The sequence below is a fragment of the Corythoichthys intestinalis genome, chromosome 12 (assembly GCF_030265065.1).
Source record: "Corythoichthys intestinalis isolate RoL2023-P3 chromosome 12, ASM3026506v1, whole genome shotgun sequence".
Classification (NCBI taxonomy): Eukaryota; Metazoa; Chordata; class Actinopteri; order Syngnathiformes; family Syngnathidae; genus Corythoichthys; species Corythoichthys intestinalis.
Window position 1 is genome coordinate 18,779,591 of NC_080406.1, and position 20,860 is coordinate 18,800,450.

The window sequence follows — 20,860 nt, forward strand, 5'->3', positions numbered from 1 at the left end:
TATTATTCCGATTTTTATTCATAATTTATTTGTTTTGCTTTTTGCAATATCAATATTAAGGATTTAGTGTAGGTTTTCGGGCTGTGGAACGAATAAATGGAATTATAATGTATTATTATGGAAAACTCCTGCTCGACATACAGTACGACCATTTCGACTTACAAACAAGGTCCTGGAACGAATTAACTTGGTATGTAGAGGTACTGCACTTGTACTACAAGGTACGTGGTCGTAGTATAACTACACGCACACATACACATAGTTGCATACAATTACAGTGAATGTACTTTCAGTGCACAACGTATATGCATATGCTTGTCTTATTTACGCAACTTTAGTTTACAAAGCCTACAGAGCTCTGGCGAACTGGACGAACGCAAAGAACTTGTCTTGTAATTGGCTGATTGGTGGAGGGCGGGACATCACAGAATCAAAACAATAACAACTTGTACATGCTGACAATTGACTTTTAAAATGGGAAAATCTCGGTTTATCCATCGAGAACCGTATTACAGGTATTTCCAAAAAACATGTTTCTTTATAGCAGACATGTCCAAAGTCCGGCCCGGGGGCCAAATGCGGCCCGTGGTCAAATTTAATCCGGCCCCCAGCCTCTGTTATAAAATCAATAACGTCTGGCCCACACACAGACTTAATAAATCGGGCAGCAGTACTGCTACCAGCATATGAAGTAGCTTACACACTAAATGCTGCTCCTCATTTACCCACTAAAAGGCAGCAGCACTCTAAGCAACATGACCCCGTGTGACCCTTTACTCCCAAATTTCTAAATGGCAACAATCAACAAACAAAAGAAACTTGACTGCAACGGCCAACGCTTCAAGGATAGGTGGAAATTGGGCTATTTTTTCACTAAAAAATGCAACAACTGTGTCTGCCTCATTTGCAAAGAGACAGTCGCTGTTTTTAAAGAGTTGAATGTGAGGCGATATTACCAAACAAGACACGCTGAGTTGGGAGAATGTTGAAATTAATAATTAAGAAAAATAATAAAGCAAATTTGACACACAGAATGGCTTACTAAAATTTGCTTAAATATATTGTTCTACGTAAAGGACGTTAGCCAAGGTCGGCCCCCCACATTTTTACCACACCAAATCTGGCCCCCTTTGCAAAAAGTTTGGACACCCCTGCTTTAAAGGGAACCTCAGACTTAAAGACTTGTAGGCTTTAAGAAGCCACAATTGTTTTCTTTACTAAAATATGTTATTAGAAAAACATAAAATATTCCCATTGATTTAAAAATCTATGATATTTAGTACATGTTTTGACCTACAAAGGGCGTCATGTATTAAGCGCGCAATGGACGCTCGGGGTGATGACGTAGATTGTCACTGTCACTCGACAAATCCTACTGGGTTACTGCAATTCCTTTTATGCGGCGAGACGTCCAACATATGAGCTCATCGGTTGAAAGTGGCGAGTACTTACTAATTGCGTTAACTTTTTATTGAGCCTTTTATTACCTTTTCATTGCCTCAAAATACTTTTTGCATGTGTTTACCTCTCATACTTTCAAGCATTGTGTTATCTTGTGTTATCTTTAAAGCAGATTGTTGATCTGTTGACCACATTAGTTACGTAGCATATTTAATAGAGGCATGCGAAATTTCCGATTGTTAGATTATTCGCGATTCGGCCGTGGAAGATTCGAGAACGATTCACAAATATCCAAATTCCGATTATTGGATTATACTAAGTAAAGCGGAAGTAAAACACAGTCAGTGCGGTCTTTGGGATGCAATGACGAACGGACCGAGAGTAAATATCATGTTCAGCTCATGCTGCTAGATAAAAAAACAATCATACCTGACTGCGACTGACAGCCGCTACAAACAACGCCCAGTTGCTAGTTGCTACAAACATACGGCTACAGTAGATATCATATACAGTGCCTTGCAAAAGTATTCGGCCCCCTTGAACCTTGCAACCTTTCGCCACATTTCAGGCTTCAAACATAAAGATATAAAATTTTAATTTTTTGTCAAGAATCAACAACAAGTGGGACACAATCGTGAAGTGGAACAAAATTTATTGGATAATTTAAACTTTTTTAACAAATAAAAAACTGAAAAGTCGGGCGTGCAATATTATTCGGCCCCCTTGCGTTAATACTTTGTAGCGCCACCTTTTGCTCCAATTACAGCTGCAAGTCGCTTGGGGTATGTTTCTATCAGTTTTGCAGATCGAGAGACTGACATTCTTGCCCATTCTTCCTTGCAAAACAGCTCGAGCTCAGTGAGGTTGGATGGAGAGTGTTTGTGAACAGCAGTCTTCAGCTCTTTCCACAGATTCTCCATTGGATTCAGGTCTGGACTTTGACTTGGCCATTCTAACACCTGGATACGTTTATTTTTTAACCATTCCATTGTAGATTTGGCTTTATGTTTTGGATCATTGTCCTGTTGGAAGATAAATCTCCGTCCCAGTCTCAGGTCTTGTGCAGATACCGACAGGTTTTCTTCCAGAATGTTCCTGTATTTGGCTGCATCCATCTTCCCGTCAATTTTAACCATCTTCCCTGTCCCTGCTGAAGAAAAGCAGGCCCAAACCATGATGCTGCCACCACCATATTTGACAGTGGGGATGGTATGTTCAGGGTGATGAGCTGTGTTGCTTTTACGCCAAACATATCATTTTGCATTGTGGCCAAAAAGTTCAATTTTGGTTTCATCTGACCAGAGCACCTTCTTCCACATGTTTGGTGTGTCTCCCAGGTGGCTTGTGGCAAACTTTAAACGGGACTTTTTATGGATATCTTTGAGAAATGGCTTTCTTCTTGCCACTCTTCCATAAAGGGCAGATTTGTGCAGTGTACGACTGATTGTTGTCCTATGGACAGACTCTCCCACCTCAGCTGTAGATCTCTGCAGTTCATCCAGAGTGATCATGGGCCTCTTGGCTGCATCTCTGATCAGTTTTCTCCTTGTTTGAGAAGAAAGTTTGGAAGGACGGCCGGGTCTTGGTAGATTTGCAGTGGTCTGATGCTCCTTCCATTTCAATATGATGGCTTGCACAGTGCTCCTTGAGATGTTTAAAGCTTGGGAAATCTTTTTGTATCCAAATCTGGCTTTAAACTTCTCCACAACAGTATCTCGGACCTGCCTGGTGTGTTCCTTGGTTTTCATAATGCTCTCTGCACTTTAAACAGAACCCTGAGACTATCACAGAGCAGGTGCATTTATACGGAGACTTGATTACACACACGTGGAGTCTATTTATCATCATCGGTCATTTAGGACAACATTGGATCATTCAGAGATCCTCACTGAACTTCTGGAGTGAGTTTGCTGCACTGAAAGTAAAGGGGCTGAATAATATTGCACGCCACACTTTTCAGTTTTTTATTTGTTAAAAAAGTTTAAATTATCCAATAAATGTTGTTCCACTTCACGATTGTGTCCCACTTGTTGTTGATTCTTGACAAAAAAATTAAATTTCATATCTTTATGTTTGAAGCCTGAAATGTGGCGAAAGGTTGCAAGAATCAAGGGGGCCGAATACTTTTGCAAGGCACTGTATATGTAGAACTAGATGCAAAATGACAGACGACGTCGGTGTTGGAACATGTATTATTGAACAGAGATGCGAAATGACACTTTCCGGTGTAAGTAAACAGCTGCCATCTTAAAGCAGTTGACCTCTCTAGAAGGCTCTGTTGTAGCGAACCTAATTAACTTTTTATCTAAAATACTCCTAAATCTGCAGACTCTTGTCTTGAATCTATCTTTAAATGATGAAAAATTTTTAAAACTTTGACAAAAGTAGACAGAAGGGAAATTGTGGAATAACAGGAGCAATTGTAACAACTGTAACAGTTGATTCACAACATTAAATTAATTGAATGTAGTTTAAAGCTGCTGATACAGAATGGGGACTGGAGTTTTTTATTTACTGTTATTTTTGTATATTTGTTTGCTGGTATATGTTAACTTGATACTGAAATAGTAGTTTGGTTTAGCCTGAGAGGATTTTTGAACAATTTTGGAACTAATGTACAAAACATAAAAAAAAAAAAAAAAAAAAAAAAATTTTTTAAAGGAGGGGGGTGCATCATTTATTTAATCATTCATTTAATCATTTTATAATCGAATTGGAGCCTCTGAATCGTAATCGTACTCGAATCGTTAGGTGCCCAAAGATTCCCAGCTCTATTATTTAAACCACCCTTATTTGATATTACTACGTTTAAGTATTTTCCTAAGGCATCTTTCGTTTGTACCCTTATTTGATATTACTACATTTAAGTATTTTCTGAAGGCATCTTTCGTATGTTCTGTCTGTATGCATCCAAACAAAACCAGCTGAAAGCGCACAGTAGAACTTTGAGTGTCAAAGTCGACACTTGTAGAGGTTTCGCCGGTGTAGGGCATTTTGGCAGAACACTGTTTTTCTTCCTTCTCTCGTCTTGTCTCATCCCGTCTTTCCTGTTCATTTTGCTTTTGCTGCTCGTTTTGTGAAATATCGACAGTGCTGCCATGCCCATTAATGTTCCTCTCGGGTTCAAATTGAAAGGGTTGAACAGATGACATGTTTATGTCGCTAGAATCATACTCTGGAAGCCCGGTAGCGTTACCATGTGACATCACCACCCTGCGATGTCAACAAGAATGGCGACCTACTACTACGACTACTAATATCAAATTATTTTAACTCATAATAACGCTTGTCTTATAAGAACTATAAGTCTTCTAACCGTAGATCCCTTTAATGTCTGTTGAAATATTAGGGCCATTTAATGAATAATTAGCATATTACATTTTACTCCCTTAATGTCCACTTCTCTCGCCAAAATGATGGAACAAAATGTACAACCTCAGCTTTTGTCCTGCTGTGTGCATCGGTGCCAGAACTTGGATGCGACCTGAACCTTCAGTGCCTCCTTTTGATTCAGGTGGCCGACGACTCCCGGCAAAGCAACTCGCCTGCTATCCCCCGGCCCTCCAGCACCTTCAGCGGGTCCAGTCGCTCCAGCCAGTACCATGACGTGGTGCCCGTAGGTATGTGGGCAAAAAACAAAACTATACGTGGGTAACCTAAAATAGCACCGCAGCATATTCTGCATGATCTTTCTCAATGTTATCCTCCAGCGTACAACGACAAGATTGTGGCTTTTCTGAGGCAACCCAATGTCTTTGAGATACTGCAGGAGAGGCAACCGGAGCTCGCTAGGAACAACTCACTCAAGTATGACCTGCTGTCTCGTCATCATCAGCATCATCATCAGTCAATGACAGTTAACCTTTAATCCAGTGCTGGAAGCGTAAATGGGATTGTGTGCTTGTAGGGAAAAGGTCCAGTTCATCCGCAATGAAGGAGCCAATGGGCTCGCTCGTCTCTCTGGGGACGCCGACCTAGTCATGCTGCTCAGGTGAGGTCTACACATTGTGTGCAATGTTTTCATCAGTCGGGTTTAAATTTAACGTGCCTCCTGCACTTATAGTAAAGGTGTTTTTTCTCCTTTCTTTCCTTTAAAAAAAAAACATTTATAATCAGATTTAAAAAGTATTTTATCTGGTTTTCCCCGAAAACAAATTTCAAAATTGTGATTCATGTATTGTTTTTTTTAAACATCTCACATATACATACTGCAAGTATTTAGTCAACCACTAAATACTAAATATTTACTTGCCCCACTGTATCAACCACTAATTGTGCAAGTTCTCCCACTTGAAAATATTAGAGAGGCCTGTAATTGTCAACATGGGTAAACCTCAACCATGAGAGACAGAATGTGGAAAAAAACCTAGAAAATGACATTGTTTGATCTTTAAAGAATTTATCTCCAAATCATGGTGGAAAATAAGTATTTGGTCAATACCAAAAGTTCATCTCAATACTTTGTTATGTACCCTTTGTTGGCAATAACAGAGGACAAACGTTTTCTGTAACTCTTTACAAGCTTTTAACACACTATTGCTGGTATTTTGGCCCATTCCTCCATGCAGATCTCTTCTAGAGCAGTGATGTTTTGGGGCTGTCGTTGGGCAACACAGACTTTCAACTCCCTCCACAGATTTTCTAGGGGGTTGAGATCTGGAGACTGGCTAGGCCACTCCAGGACCTTGAAATAAGACCCAGCCACGTCTCATCTTCAATGCCCTTGCTGATGGAAGGAGATTTTCAATCAAAATCTCACGATACATGGCCCCATTCATTCTTTCCTTTACACAGATCAGTCGTCCTGGTCCCTTTGCAGAAAAACCGGCCCAAAGCATGATGTTTCCACCCCTATGCTTCACAGTGGGTGTGGTGTTCTTTGGATGCAATTCAGTATTCTTTCTCCTCCAAACGCGAGAACCCGTGTTTCTACTAAAAAGTTCTACTTTGGTTTCATCTGACCATAACACATTCTCCCAGTCCTCTTCTGGATCGTCCAAATGTTCTCTAGTGAACCGCAGACGGGCCTGGAAGTGTACTGGCTTCAGCAGGGGGACACGTCTGGCAGTGCAGGATTTGAGTCCGTGGCGGCGCATTGTGTTACTGATAGTGGCCTTTGTTACTGTGGTCCCAGCTCTCTGTAGGTCATTCACTAGGTCCCCCCGTGTGGTTCTGGGATTTTTGCTCACCGTTCTTGTTAACATTTTGATGCCACGGGGTGAGATCTTGCATGGAGCCCCAGAACGAGGGAGATTATCAGTGGTCTTGTATGTCTTCCATTTTCTAATAATTGCTCCCACAGTTGATTTCTTTACACCAACCGTTTTACCTGTTGCAGATTCAGTCTTCCCAGCCTGGTGCGTGTCTACAATTTTGTCTCTGGTGTCCTTCGACAGCTCTTTGGTCTTGGCCATAGTGGAGATTGGAGTGTGACTGACTGACATTGTGGACAGGTGTATTTTATACCGATAATGAGTTAAAACAGGTGCCATTAATACAGGTAACGAGTGGAGCCTCGTTAGACCTTGATAGAAGAAGTTAGACCTCTTTGACAACCAGAAATCTTGCTTGTTTTTAGGTGACCAAATACTTATTTTCCACTCTAATTTGGAAATAAATTATTTAAAAATCAAACAAAGTGATTTTCTGTTTTTTTTTTCTACATTCTGTCTCTCATGGTTGAGGTTTACCCATGTTGACAATTACAGGCCTCTCTAATCTTTTCAAGTAGGAGAACTAGCACAATTGGTGGTTGACTAAATACTTATTTGCCCTACTGTATTTCCCCCACTGTAATCTCATATACATTTATTTGATTACAATTTTAAGTTTATATTTATTTATTAAGAAAATGTATCAGTGGCGGAACAAATCTGAACAGGGTCTGGGTGCAATGAGCATAAATGGGACTCCCTGAGTGGATCGTCCGACTGTGGGGGGGGGTGCTAATGGACAGTTAATTGTAAGCCCTGGTGTGTGTGTATGTGTGGGGGGCAAGTACAATTTTTTTTGCAGGCCCCTCCAGACAAGCAGGGTAGCTAGGAGAGATATTTTAACACTTAAAACACTATATTACAGCTCAGCGCATCATTTTACCTTTCTGTTTGATCCTTCCCTCGCCCAACCATGCCCACTTTACCCCTGCAAACCGGGCCCTTTAGAGGCCCAGGCCTGGGTGTGGTCGTAACCCCCTTGATTTAAAGCCTGCAACATGAAGCAATTGTCAGAGAATCCCAAAATTTAAAAAATAAGGTCCTAATGGTACTTTTTTCAAATTTGTAAAAAAAAAAAAAAAAAATTTTTAAATCAAAATGAATATGTGTAATAAGCGCTATAACCCGAGCTAAATCCAGATTTTTTTTCTAATGGAACCTGCAGATGCATGTGTTGACTTGCATCCATCGTTTAAAAAAAAAAAAAATTCAAAATCCTAAATTAAAGTCTCAAAATAATGAAATTCTAAGTGTATCAAATGTGATACATTAGGCTATAAGGGATTAAGTTCCTCCCCTGAAATGTATGTATGTAAATGTATGTGTGTAAAAATGTAATTTTGGGGGGATTTAATTTCCTTTTTTTTTAAAACCATTAGTAAAATACAAAAGTAATAATTTTTAGTTTTATCACATATTTGTTGAGGTTTTACTTTATTAAATCCAATGCTGTTTTCGTCAACGATGACGATAACGAAAATATTTCGTCAATGAACACTTTTTTTATGATGATGACGAGACGATAACGAGCTGTTTTGGGAGACTAAAACATGACGAGCCTAATGCCAGTTTTCGTCTGACGAGATGAGAACAAAACGAAAATGCGTTATAGTTTCTTTCACATGTTCACATTGTGTGACATTTTATGTGTAGTTAGCGTGCATCATAGCAGTGTCTGTTTCTGTCACTCATGTGACGTGCTGTGCGCCCCGCACTCACCACTCACTAGTGCAGTGTCCTCTCCACTCTGAAGGCTTGCACACACAGTAAGATTTGTTTTCTTGGCCAGAGAGAAAATGCTTTAGCCTTGAAAGGTCTGTGTTGAGTGATCATCATACACTAAATGTAACTTGTAGCGTTAGCATAACATGCGTGTTCGCGTTAGCATTAAGCTAGTCGTCCTAAACTCTAGGACAATTTTTTCCTATACAGCCTTGGCGTCCAGGTGGGTTTAATTAATTGAAAATAATGTACTTTTTTCCTGCTGAGTGTGTATTCTCACCAAGTTGGCGTTGTCGTTGTCGACGCTACAATATGTGTTTGTCCGTCAATCATTCGAAATAACTGGAAACCTTCATTTATGGATTTATTTTTGGTGCAATTTTCTTTTAATTTTACAGACAAAAACATTTTTAGTAAACGTCGACTAAAACTAGATGAAATTAGTCTTTCGTTTCGTTTTCGTCAACAAAGCCTAGATGAAGAGAAACACATTTTGAGATGACTAAAATATGACCAAGACTAATAAGTATTATCGTCCAAAAGACTAAAAAGAACATTAAAATCGCTGCCAAAAACAACACTGATTAAAGCTAATTGAATTAATACAAATATTTAGTTATTTTAATTGTATCGGTTTAACATTTCATATCAAATTAAATTTAAAAAATAAAATTATCATCAAGGCAGTTTATACTTGCTTATTGAAGAGAGCCAGGCTAATTAAGACTTTTTCCCCTCGATCTCTCTCACGCCAACAGCTTATTTGAAGAGGAGGTGATGTCGTACGTGCCACCTTTGCTACACCCAAATTACAGCCTTTCCTCGTCTCCTCAAAGTTCCCCAGGTAGGACAATCGCAGCATGGCCAAGTAATACAATGGGCCTTTTACTTTTTGTCTTTCCATCTACTGTACATTAAATTCATTTTGAATATTAGGCACCCAAAGAGCCAACGCCCGCGCTCCTGCGCCCTACAAGCGAGATTTTGAGGCAAAACTGAGGAACTTCTATCGGAAGCTGGAGACTAAAGGGTATGGACAAGGACCTGGGAAAGTCAAGTAGGTGGAAATAATTGAATTCTATATAACATCTTCAATATTCATTGCATGGGTTTTATATTAGTGGTGTTTAATTAGTGGTTTACGAGGCCACTTACACAGCTTACATACATACCTTAGGCTATGTCTACACTAGGACAGATAATTTTCTCCAGGGTATTTTGCCGACTATTTTTATTCCTGTCCATACTTCTTTTAAGGTGCGTTTAAGGGCGTCCCTGCTTCTGCAAGGTACGCCTGCATTTGTGCAAACTACGCATGCGTAAAATGGAGAAGCCTCATGTGTTACGTCATCGCCCGCACAGTTTACCTCTAACCCGGAAACTCATTCCTCGCCCGCGGCAAATTTCGCAATGACTACACCTTCTAGACTGTCATTATTTTGTGATCACTGTTTTTTCCGTGATCGCAATCGAATGCATCATGCAGATGCAGAGCAGAGTACGCTCGGCTTGTACGAGCAGGAGCCAAGTTGTGATTAAAATAAATCTTTATAAAACAACGAAAGCCTGACATCATTACTTGGGATGTTACAATCGATGCTCAGTTGCGCTCTCACCACTTGGAAAATAACAAATAGAAGCATATGTTGTGGCGCTGAGTATATTTCCTGGAAGCCGCAACTAGGCTGCTTGTGCACAAAAGTGGCGATCCTGGAAGTGGCAACAGTTTTGACAGGCAGAAATGTCTTGGGAAAAAAAACTGATCGCGCGCCTCTTTGACTAGGGGTTCCACGCAGGTCACTTTTCGGGGTTTAATTTTCCTCTATGCATTTTTATATGCAGTACTTATGTTCGGTCGGCATTGAGTTAGGAGGGGCCAGCCCCGCAGCTGGCTGATGTGAGACAACTCGGGAAACGAGCTCTGTAAAAAACGCTCATCTCCACCTCATCCGCGATGAGAGGACCCCTAATGGGGACTGAATTGAAGAGTATTATTGAGACGTAGTTTGAAGGTTCAAGAAAAATATGTGGAAATGAAAGGAGCAGGAATGCCATGTCGTGATCTTCCGCCTCCATTGTTTACATGCTGTCATGGCGTGCTAAAAGCAGCGACGGCATGACGTCCTTTCCTGAATATTCAAATGTTGTACGGAGACAGCAGTCCATAGTAGGCGGCGCGTAGGCGGCGGGTAACATTACCTGCCTACGTTATCCGTTTCACAACTAATCCAGATTATAGGCATACTAGTGTGGCCGACATGCCGTATAGTCCAACTAATTACACGTTTAAGGCCATTATCCGTCCTAGTGTAGACGTAGCCTTAATATTGACTCATGTAACCTGTAACATGAACCTTTATTAAGCTGCACATAGCATTGACATTCCATGCTACAGTGGTGTGTGATTGCCATGTCAAACTTTTTGATGCCGCTCATAAGTTTAATATACAGTACCTCACATATACAGTGCTGGCCAAAAAAGTATTCTTTCTTTCAGGTAATGCTCAATTTCTCCCAGAAAATGATTGCAATTGCAAATGCTTTGGTAGTGATATCTTCATTTATTTTGCTTGCAATGAAAAAACAGTTTCTTACAATGTTTTGCTGGAATTTTAGACCATTCTTCTTTGGCCAACTGCTCCAGGTCTCTGAAACTGAAGGGTGTCTTCTCCAAACCGCCATTTTCAGATCTGTCCACAGGTGTTCTATGGGATTCAGGTCTGGACTCGTTGCTGGCCACGGTAGATGTCTCCAGTGCTTTCTCTCAAACCATTTTCTAGTGCTTTTTGAAGTGTGTTTTGGGTGATTGTCCTGCTGGAAGACCCATGACCTCTGAGGGAGACCCAGCCTTCTCACACTGGGCCCTACATTATGCTGCAAAATTTGTTGGTAGTCTTCAGACTTCATAATGCCATGCACACGTTCAAGCAGTCCAGTGCCAGAGGCAGCTAAGCAACCCTAAAACATCAGGGAACCTCCACCATGTTTGACTGTGGGGACAGTGTTCTTTTCTTTGCAGGCCTCGTTATTTTGTCCTGTAAACTCTTTGTTGGTGCCTTTTCCCAAAAAGCTCCACTTTTGTCTCATCTGACCAGAGAACATTCTTCCAAAACGTTTTTGGCTTTCTCAGGTAAGTTTTGGCAAATTCCAGCCTGGCTTCTTTATGTCTCTGGATTAGAAGTGGGGTCTTTCTGGGTATCTTACCATAGAATCCCTTTTCATTCAGACGCCGATGGACAATACAGGTTGACACTGTTGTACCCTCGGACTGCAGGACAGCTGCTTGAACTTGTTCGGCTGTTAGACATGGATCTTTACCCATCATCCGTACAATCTTTTGTTGAAATCTCTCGTCAAGTGTTCTTTTCCATCCACATCTAGGAAGGTTAGCAACAGTGCCATGGGCTTTACACTTATAGATGACACTGCGCACGGTATACACAGGAACATTCATGTCTTTGGAGATTGACTTGTTGCCTTAAAATTGCCCATGCTTCCTCACAATTTTGTTTCTCAAGTCCACAGACAGTTCTTTGGTCTTCTTGCTTTTCTCCATGCTCAATGTGGTACACACTAGGACACAAGACAGAGCTTGAGTCAACTTTAATCTATTTTAACTGGCTGCAAGTGTGATTTAGTTATTGACACCACCTGTTATGTACCACAAGCAAGTAACAGGTGCTGTTAATTGCACAAATTAGAGAAGCATCACATGATTTTTCAAAGTGTACCAATACTTTTGTCCGGCCCATTTTTGGAGTTTTGGGTAAAATGATAGTGATTTTTTTTTTTTTATTAACTTTTGTGTTTTTTCTTTGCAAGCAAAATAAATGAAGATATTACTACCAAAGCATTTGTAATTGCAATCATTTTCTGGGAGAAATTCAGCATTATGTGAAAAAATTGCAAGGGGGCCAATACTTTTGGCCAGCACTATAAGATAATATGCAACACAACGTTAATTCAACTGTATATGCCTCAATTAACTTTAAATATTTGAATTATTGTGACTTTATTCAGGATTGTTCCAATTTTGTGAGTGTGTCTGCATGTGTATGTGCGCACCCAGGCTCATCATACGGCGGGACCACCTTCTGGAGGACGCTTTTAACCAAATCATGTGTTACTCCCGTAAAGACCTTCAGAGGAGCAAACTTTACGTCAGCTTCGTCGGCGAGGATGGGTGAGAAGAATTTAAGAATTTTCTTAAATGATTCTTTTACATTCATATAGGACAGGAGTCTCAAAAATGTGGCCAAAGGGCCAATTGCGGCCTGCAGGGCAATATTATATGGCACCCATTTGACATTCAATTGTAGTATTAGTGTTGCCTGCACATATTTTGCGATGGGCAATTAAAAACAATTAATAAATAAAATAATTTTAAAAAATATATATATATACATAATTTTAAATACAGGTAGTTCCCAGTTTATGAATGAGTTCCGTTCCTGTGCTGACGATGTAACCCGGATTTCCGCGCAAGTCGGAATTAAATACCTCAAAACACCCTCTAAAAAAAAAAAAAAAAAAAAAAAACTATCCAAAAACATGTATTTCATTCGTCATTTCGTCATTGTACTGTCCTCACCAAGACGTTGGAGCTAGCTAGCTAGTCCTAGCTAGACAGTGCGCCAAGCTCCGAAATGACGATGTCAGACATCCGTGTGGTTTGCTGACTTTATTCAGCTTCTCATTACATCAACACTTGCAAAATGAAACTAAAATAAAATGAAATTAAATCAATCTTATCTTCAACAACAACAATTCAAATTTGCGTTTACAAGTAGCTGCTGATACAGTGATACAGCAATAACAAACAATTAGCATGTATCAAGAAGTGTCCGCACATCATCAAAAACAATCACATAAACTTGCCCCAAGTATTCGACGACAATTGAAACATGCAATAAACAGTACAAAAGGGGTTATATAAAGTCGTCACCACTAGATGCTTCACAAGCAACAAATGTGCGTGCAGGCTGTCTCTTCTGTCACTCGGCTGCTCTGTGTGTGGGCTGGGCGGCTGCGTCTGTACATGCACTCACTTCCTGTTCTACGCTTCCTGCGCCAAAATAAAAGCATGCATCACAAAACAAAAGTCAACATTAAAAAAGAAAAAAAACAAACAAAAAACGATGAGACTCAGGCGTCGTAAAGTCGGGTACGTCGTACCCCGGGGACGACCTGGACAAAACAGCCATTTTGGAGAAGAAATAAATTACTTAAATAGTAATAAATAAAAATAATTTTTAAAATGCAAATTAAAAGTAAGTCATGAGTCATGAAAAATATAAATAATTCAAAATATAAATAAATTTAAAAAGAAAAGATTAAAACATCCCAAAATATTAGATTATTTATTTATTTATTATTTATTTATTATTATTATGATAAATTGAAAAAAAGACATATGTGTGGCCAGTGTATAAATTGCGCTAAGAATATTGTATATTTATTTATTTTTGTTTTGTCTTATAAATTTCTTGTGACCCCCACGTAGCTTAACTCTTTTCCTGCTGATGGAAATAAGCATCCAATCCATTTCAACCCTAACCTCATTTTTCCAGCCCCTCCCAGTTAAAATGGATTGGACGTCTATTGCTGTCAATAGGTGTTTTCAAAATCAATTTCGCTTTTTTACTAACTACCACAACACATACTCTCTGTCCTGAGCTGGCAGTGAGTGATTTAAGCTACTGACAGCTTTTGAATAGATGAAGATAGTTGTGACCATTGTCTCTGAAAGGGTTAAAAAAAAAAAAAAAAAAAAAAAAAAAAACAGTTCACCCATCAGTGAGCATCTAAACAACATTATTGAATGTAAATGACATCACAATATCACATTTTTTGGCAGGTTGGACTACAGCGGGCCCTCCAGAGAGTTCTTCTTCCTGGTGTCCAGAGAGCTTTTCAACCCTTATTACGGCCTCTTTGAATACTCAGCCAACGACACGTACACTGTCCAAATCAGCCCCATGTCCGCCTTTGTGGATAATCACCATGAATGGTGAGATGGTGACCATTTTCAAAGGGTTCCCTTCACCTTCTAACTTGTAACATGTGCTTTGTGGTAGGTTTCGTTTCAGCGGCCGCATTCTGGGACTGGCTCTGGTTCATCAGTATCTGCTAGATGCCTTCTTTACTCGTCCTTTCTACAAGGGGCTGCTACGCATGTAAGTCGTGTAATAATAATGAAATAGATATGGAGGGCATTTTAAGAAGGGTTATGTTACTTTTATTTTCATACACACAACATTTTGGAGATTTATGCTAGCACTATTTCATCCTGTGCAACCTTTGTAGGATTTGTCTATCCTATTAACCTGCCCTGCCAGATTGATTGTTCCATATAGCCGCTAAGAATATATTACACATATCAATATGAGAAAGATCCAATGGCGTACCGCAAGCAATGTGTCAATTTTGCTCATTAATATTCATGACGTTAGCAATTGTTGCTAGGCGGGTCAACCTCCCGTTTGTCCCTAATAGTAAATGCATGGAACTAGTGTACGAACGAGATGTTTACTGAGCTAAACTTACCAATTCTGTCCGAAAATGATGCCCCTGGTGCCAAATTCACTGGTAAAGATGTGGAAGAACATACAAATATGGAAGAACATACAAATATTCAGTTAAAGAGATGGCTTGAGTGTCGAGGGCTGAAAAAGACTGGAAAAACAGCCGACCTGATCCAGAGTTAGTTTTTTTATCGACACCTTTTTCTTGTGTGCATTGCCTTACGCCACTGACAATGACATTCTCCTGATTTAACAATCTATCCTTTACCACCATATGCCCTGTCTTTCTTATATATTATATCCTCTGGTTGTCTTATGTCTCTGACCGTTCTTGGGGCCAGTTTACATTGCTATTTTTGTGTAGCGATCACAAATGCTACTCAGTGACAGCCAACGAACATTATTATTATTAACATTATTTACACTTCCCTCCTACTAAAGTTGTTTTTTTTAACAACAGAAAAGGTAACAGTGGCAGTCAGATACCATTTTAATTTTTTTCAGGTCATTCATTGTCAGACAGAAACAGCACAGCAAAACACCACGTTAAAAAATAAGTAAAAATATAAAAATGGCTTACCTCTTAGTCCTCTGGAGGACCAAAGCCCACATCAAAATGTGAACTGCATATGAAATGTGAATGGCTTCACCTTACTGGCGTTACACTTTTGGACGTCCGCGCGAGTTGATCCATTCTTCACATTTTTTCCTCCGAGTTTTTGGTTTCGGGAAATGTATGAAGAAAACATCCTTCATATGTCCTAATGTCGAGAGTCGTTTCTACAAGTTCCATAGCAGCAGTGTTTGATTGGCATGGTCTTTTTTGAAAGATTACCGGAGAAAACAAGCAGAAATAACATTGTATGCGAGGGTGTGTCTATAATGACCCACTTCCGCGTTACGATGGCGATGTCACGGTGTACAAACAGCATTCATGTGGTACGCTAATCCGACCTTTTTCATGGGAGAAACCTGCAAACATATGCGGCTGCTGACTGGATGATGGTTCTTCAAGTAACACCCATCACTGACCAATCCACATTAAGCCACAGTATGACGTATTAGTCAAGGAGAGACGCCAAAACATTGTTTCCCTTGAGTGATGCTATTTGCTCCTCTTTTAATGAGGCAATTAAGTGCATTTCAGACAAAACTTCAGAAATGGACCTATCTGCAAGAACCGTTTTGCAATTCTACCACTTAGAATAGAATAGAATAGAATAGAATAGAATAGAATAGAATAGAATAGAATAGAATGCAGTAGAAAGCTTTTATTGTCATTTTATGGAGTACAACTAGATTCAAAGCTTCACCGTAATGTGCGATACATAAAACAAAAGTACAATAAGGCTGACATGACAAACATAGATTATGTGATTTTTTTCTTTTATTACAGACAATTGTTTTAGTTTGCTTTATTTACCTGACATGTTTTGGCGACTACTTCCGCCTTCAGGATCTGTGATAAAAGAAAAATTCAACTAAGGTATAAGTGTAGACAAAATGCAATACAACTATAAAAAAAACATAGTTACAGAGTACAAAGATTAAGAATAAAGTCAATAAATGACTAGCAGCAAGTGGTGATGTAGTAGTGATGTGCGTATATGACAATTTACAGTTCGCAGACTTAAGAGGCAGACAGCTGACTTGATATGATAGTTTCTGCATAGATATTAATGTAACCATGCAAAAATGCTACAATGTAACTGTGCAAATATTGCATATGCAGAACCCAGATTGCGACAGATGTTTGGGAACATGTTACATAGTGAGATGCATGTGACAATGTGGTGGCATTAGCAGTGCAATGACAGTGACACTGAGGTTTCCAGACGGAGCTGCATGATGAAGGAATGAACGAATCTGGCAGGACCCGCATGCTTGCAAGGCTACTATACTATTGTTAAGTGACAGTTTTTGTAGTGTCAGATTTTAACTAATGTAATTTTAAAGGGTTTTACAGAAATGTATATATATATATATATATATTTTTTTTTTACAACTTTTTTTTATAGTGCAGTGGATTCCCCCAAATATCCAAAAAATAATTAAAGCACATATTTCTTTTTTCATTAAAAAGAATGGTATTTTAAAAATATTGAAAAGCATGTCCTTAACTTTTAGGGGCGTCACAGTAGTTTTATTTAATTCTGTGCAAGTTATACTAGATTTATGGTTGTCTCTTTTAATCTAGCATTGGGGTGTCCAAACTACAGCCCAATTGCGGCTCGCCAGTTTTTACTGGTCCTCAGGAAATATCATTGAATATGGCCAGCACAAGAAGCTTAAATTCAGCCTTCATTCTGTTGCACTGCTCAGCTTTAACACTAGATGGAGCTAGTCACTTAAGCAGTGCCTCTTCATCAGCTGAAGGGTCAAAACATGACTGCATGTTGAAATCAATGGAATTATAATAGTTTTATTTTAACCAGTCCAAAAATTGTTTTGTTTTGTTCATAGTGGGTTTGTTTTGAACCTATCATGTGCTTTACACAGACCTTGTGATCTGAGTGACCTGGAATTTCTGGATGAGGAGTTCCACCAGAGCCTGCAGTGGATGAAGGACAATGACATCGAAGATATGCTGGACCTCACTTTCACGGTCAATGAGGAAGTCTTTGGACAGGTAAACACTTGCATGTTAATGTCAAGAGTTGTAGCTCACAAGCTTGGAGTTTTCAAGTTCAAAATCAAAACTACTGTAACCACTCCCAAAACGGGAATTTTTCACATGACATGGAATTAGGCATGTGCCGGTATGAGATTTTCACGGTACGATAACCGTGAGCAAAAATACCGCGGTTTCACGGTATCACGGTATTGCAATTGTAGCTCCAAAATTTTGAGATGTATGGGTTAAAAAAAAAAAAAAAATTTCCATTGAACAGGATTTTTTTTTCAAAACATATTTGCAAATTGGAACATGAATATAATGTGAAAATAAATAAACAAAAAATAACAAATATTTTATATAAAATTAAAATAAATAGAACCTAGACTATACCCACAGCCACAGCTCAAGTTGCTCAATATTAAGAGTAAGAACAAAATAATTGCTATAAAGAGTAAAAAGACTTCTAAATAAAATTAAAAATATATACTGTATGACTTTTTTTGAGGGGGGGAAGCTCAAGTGAAGTTTCGCCATTTTCAGCCACTTTGTCAACTGTAGTCTACATGATGCCATGCCTTTGTGTTAAAAAGAACAAAGAATTCATAAGTTAATAAGTTAGTTAAAAATGTATAAGTTAGTTTTATAAATTAGTTAAAATGTAAATATTGTTGAGGAAAGGTTTCATCTAAAAAAAAAAAAAGTGAGGAGTGAGACTTCCTTTCTCAATTAGCGATCTTTGACGCGATTCTTTTTCTTTCCCCCCTTCATTCAAGCTTGTCTCTCACTCAGCGGCTGTGAGACATAAAACCTCGACGAAGCTGGTCTCCCAGCTTAGCTTAGGCTAACATTCGTCTTTGTAAGTTTTAGTTAGTTTGTATATTGAATTTGAAAGGAAAATGTGCGTTTTGTTTTTGGCGAACTTTTTAATGGTGCTACTGATATCCTGTTGAACCTAATCACACGTGGAAAAATACAATTGTACAATGTTTTAAATGTATTCATTTGTATATTTCACCACGATTTGAGAGCTCAATAAGTTGAAGAAAAGTACGCCTTGTGTTTGGAGGATTTGCTTTTGGGTTTGCTGGCTGTTTAGCAGAATAGCATCACTGACACTCACGGCAACAAACGGGAAGGGGTGAGCGCTGCCGCACCAAGCCACTTCGGCTGTATTTTGGCACATGAAAAATAGCGAATACCGTACTAAGGTATGACGGAAAATTTTAGTGGTTTTGAAACCGCGACGTTTTCACACCACGGTAAACCGTGAAACCGGTAACCGGCACATGTCTACATGGAATATATTCAAGTACTGTATTTGGATGTTGTTGCAGATCACCGAGAGAGAGCTGAAGCCAGGTGGGGCTGGAATCCCAGTGTCAGAGAAGAACAAAAAGGAGTACATCGAGCGTATGGTCAAGTGGCGCATCGAGAGAGGTGTGGCTCAGCAGACCGAAAGCCTGGTGCGAGGCTTCTATGAGGTAAAGGAGCTGAAATTGTCCAACTGGTCACCTGATTCAGCACACGTTAGAGACAATTTCTACACAAATGGCATTTTGGAGTTCTGATTACTGCTTTGTTTTGGGTGACGTTTAGGTAGTGGATGTGCGACTGGTGTCGGTTTTCGACGCCAGGGAGCTGGAGCTGGTGATCGCCGGCACTGCCGAGATCGACCTGGCAGACTGGAGGAACAACACAGAGTACAGAGGAGGTCAGTTCAAAGGAAATGTTTGTCCAGCTTTAGACTGCTTCTCCTACAAATTTGGCGGGACAAAGATTGAAAAAAATACTACACGGGAATAAGTCTTACATTTTGTTTTGGTCCTTTTTTTTTTACAAAAAAAATACATGAAATTAGGTAATTTGTCTGAAAAAGAACTTCCGTGAATTAAAAAAACCAAAAAAACCAACAACAAATAGAAAAAAATAAAACAAATCCTTTGATATTTTTTCATCGAAGTACAATACATACATACTAGGACAGTCAAACGAATAAAATTTTTAATCGAGTTAATCACAGCTTAGAAATTAATTAATCGTAATTTATCGCAATTCAAACCATCTCTAAAATATGCCATATTTTTCTGTAAATTATTTTTGGAATGGAAAGATATGACACAAGACGGATATATACATTCAACATACTGTACATAAGTACTGTATTTGTTTATTATAACAATAAACCCACAAGATGGCATTAAATTTGTTTATTATAACAATAAACCCACAAGATGGCATTAAAATTATTAACATTCTTTATATTAAAGGTATCCACGGATAGAAAGACTTGTAGTTCTGAAAAGATAAATGTTAAGTACAAGTTATAGTAATTTTATATTAAAACCCCTCTTAATGTTTTCGTTTTAATAAAATTTATAAAATTTTCAATCAAGAAAATAAACTAATAGCTCACCATTGTTGACGTTGCCGAGCGGGATGTCACATGGGCTCCCTGCCATTCTTCTACAGTTTCTTTAACTACGTAAGATAGTGATTGAAATACACCACAAGGTGTCAATGGCGAGTTTTAAATTAATTAGAGATCTAGCCAATGAGTGCATTTTGCCCCTCGACTGACGCCGTAGTTTCCAGGTTCATTGTACCTTACGTTTATTTGAGTGTTGACTTCACAACGTACGAGACCTCTGATAGTTTGTATATTGTGACTAAATATTGCCATCTAGTGTATTTGTTGAGCTAAACGAAATGTTTAAATAGAGTTTGACCAAAGTCTGTGTAGGTTTTATGTGTATTTTGCATTGATATTTTTATTGGGAATGCCACATGGGAATTGTGTTGAGCGCTTTTCTTTTTGTGAACATTATTTTTTTTTGAGAGATAGGAATATTATTTTTGTTGTGCTTTCACTAAATGATACTGTAGCGACTTAACTGTTCTGTCCAAATCCATGATGGGAAGTGGGACAAATGGGCAAATGATATATGTTCTGCGTTGTGTTCAATGAAGCGTGTTAAGAAAAAATCTTCTCCTGGCATTTTTGCTCACGTAGCTCGTCACAATAGTTATGTTTGTTGTGAAAGAGCTGTCAAATAAATAAATAAATAAATAAGGAAAGGTAATGAAAAATAAAATAAATCACAATATACTGGTACATACTTAAAAACAATATTAATTAAAATTAAAATATGAAATACAGTATTATTACAAAAAATGTGACACTGAAGTAATATTAATGATGATCATATTTCTTAAACCATTTTTATTTTGTTATTAGTATAGTAAAATGTGAAATAATTAAGACACCACATTAAATACTCAGTTCTTTATTAAGAAATGTTCACATATCAATGTCTGATCTTGTTTTTCTTTATCTGTGGAAAAGAAAGTGATTTATTTGCAGGTAAACAACAAAAATTAACATT

General features: G+C 38.6%; 1 protein-coding gene across 6 annotated transcripts in view; it reads left to right on the top strand.

Moving 5' to 3' along the window:
* The window catches only part of hecw2a (HECT, C2 and WW domain containing E3 ubiquitin protein ligase 2a), a 69,851-nt gene that overhangs the window by 36,779 nt on the left and 12,212 nt on the right, over positions 1–20,860 (top strand). For 4 of the 6 annotated variants that reach the window (XM_057852882.1, XM_057852881.1, XM_057852887.1 and 1 more), the window contains 11 exons: positions 4,898–5,021; positions 5,112–5,208; positions 5,309–5,392; positions 9,095–9,180; positions 9,273–9,393; positions 12,406–12,519; positions 14,194–14,346; positions 14,414–14,512; positions 17,360–17,489; positions 18,812–18,958; positions 19,074–19,188. In XM_057852882.1, the coding sequence (XP_057708865.1) occupies positions 4,898–5,021; positions 5,112–5,208; positions 5,309–5,392; positions 9,095–9,180; positions 9,273–9,393; positions 12,406–12,519; positions 14,194–14,346; positions 14,414–14,512; positions 17,360–17,489; positions 18,812–18,958; positions 19,074–19,188 (1,270 nt within the window). The remainder of the gene's footprint in view (positions 1–4,897; positions 5,022–5,111; positions 5,209–5,308; positions 5,393–9,094; positions 9,181–9,272; positions 9,394–12,405; positions 12,520–14,193; positions 14,347–14,413; positions 14,513–17,359; positions 17,490–18,811; positions 18,959–19,073; positions 19,189–20,860) is intronic. The other 2 variants (XM_057852884.1, XM_057852886.1) reach the window with 1 other exon arrangement.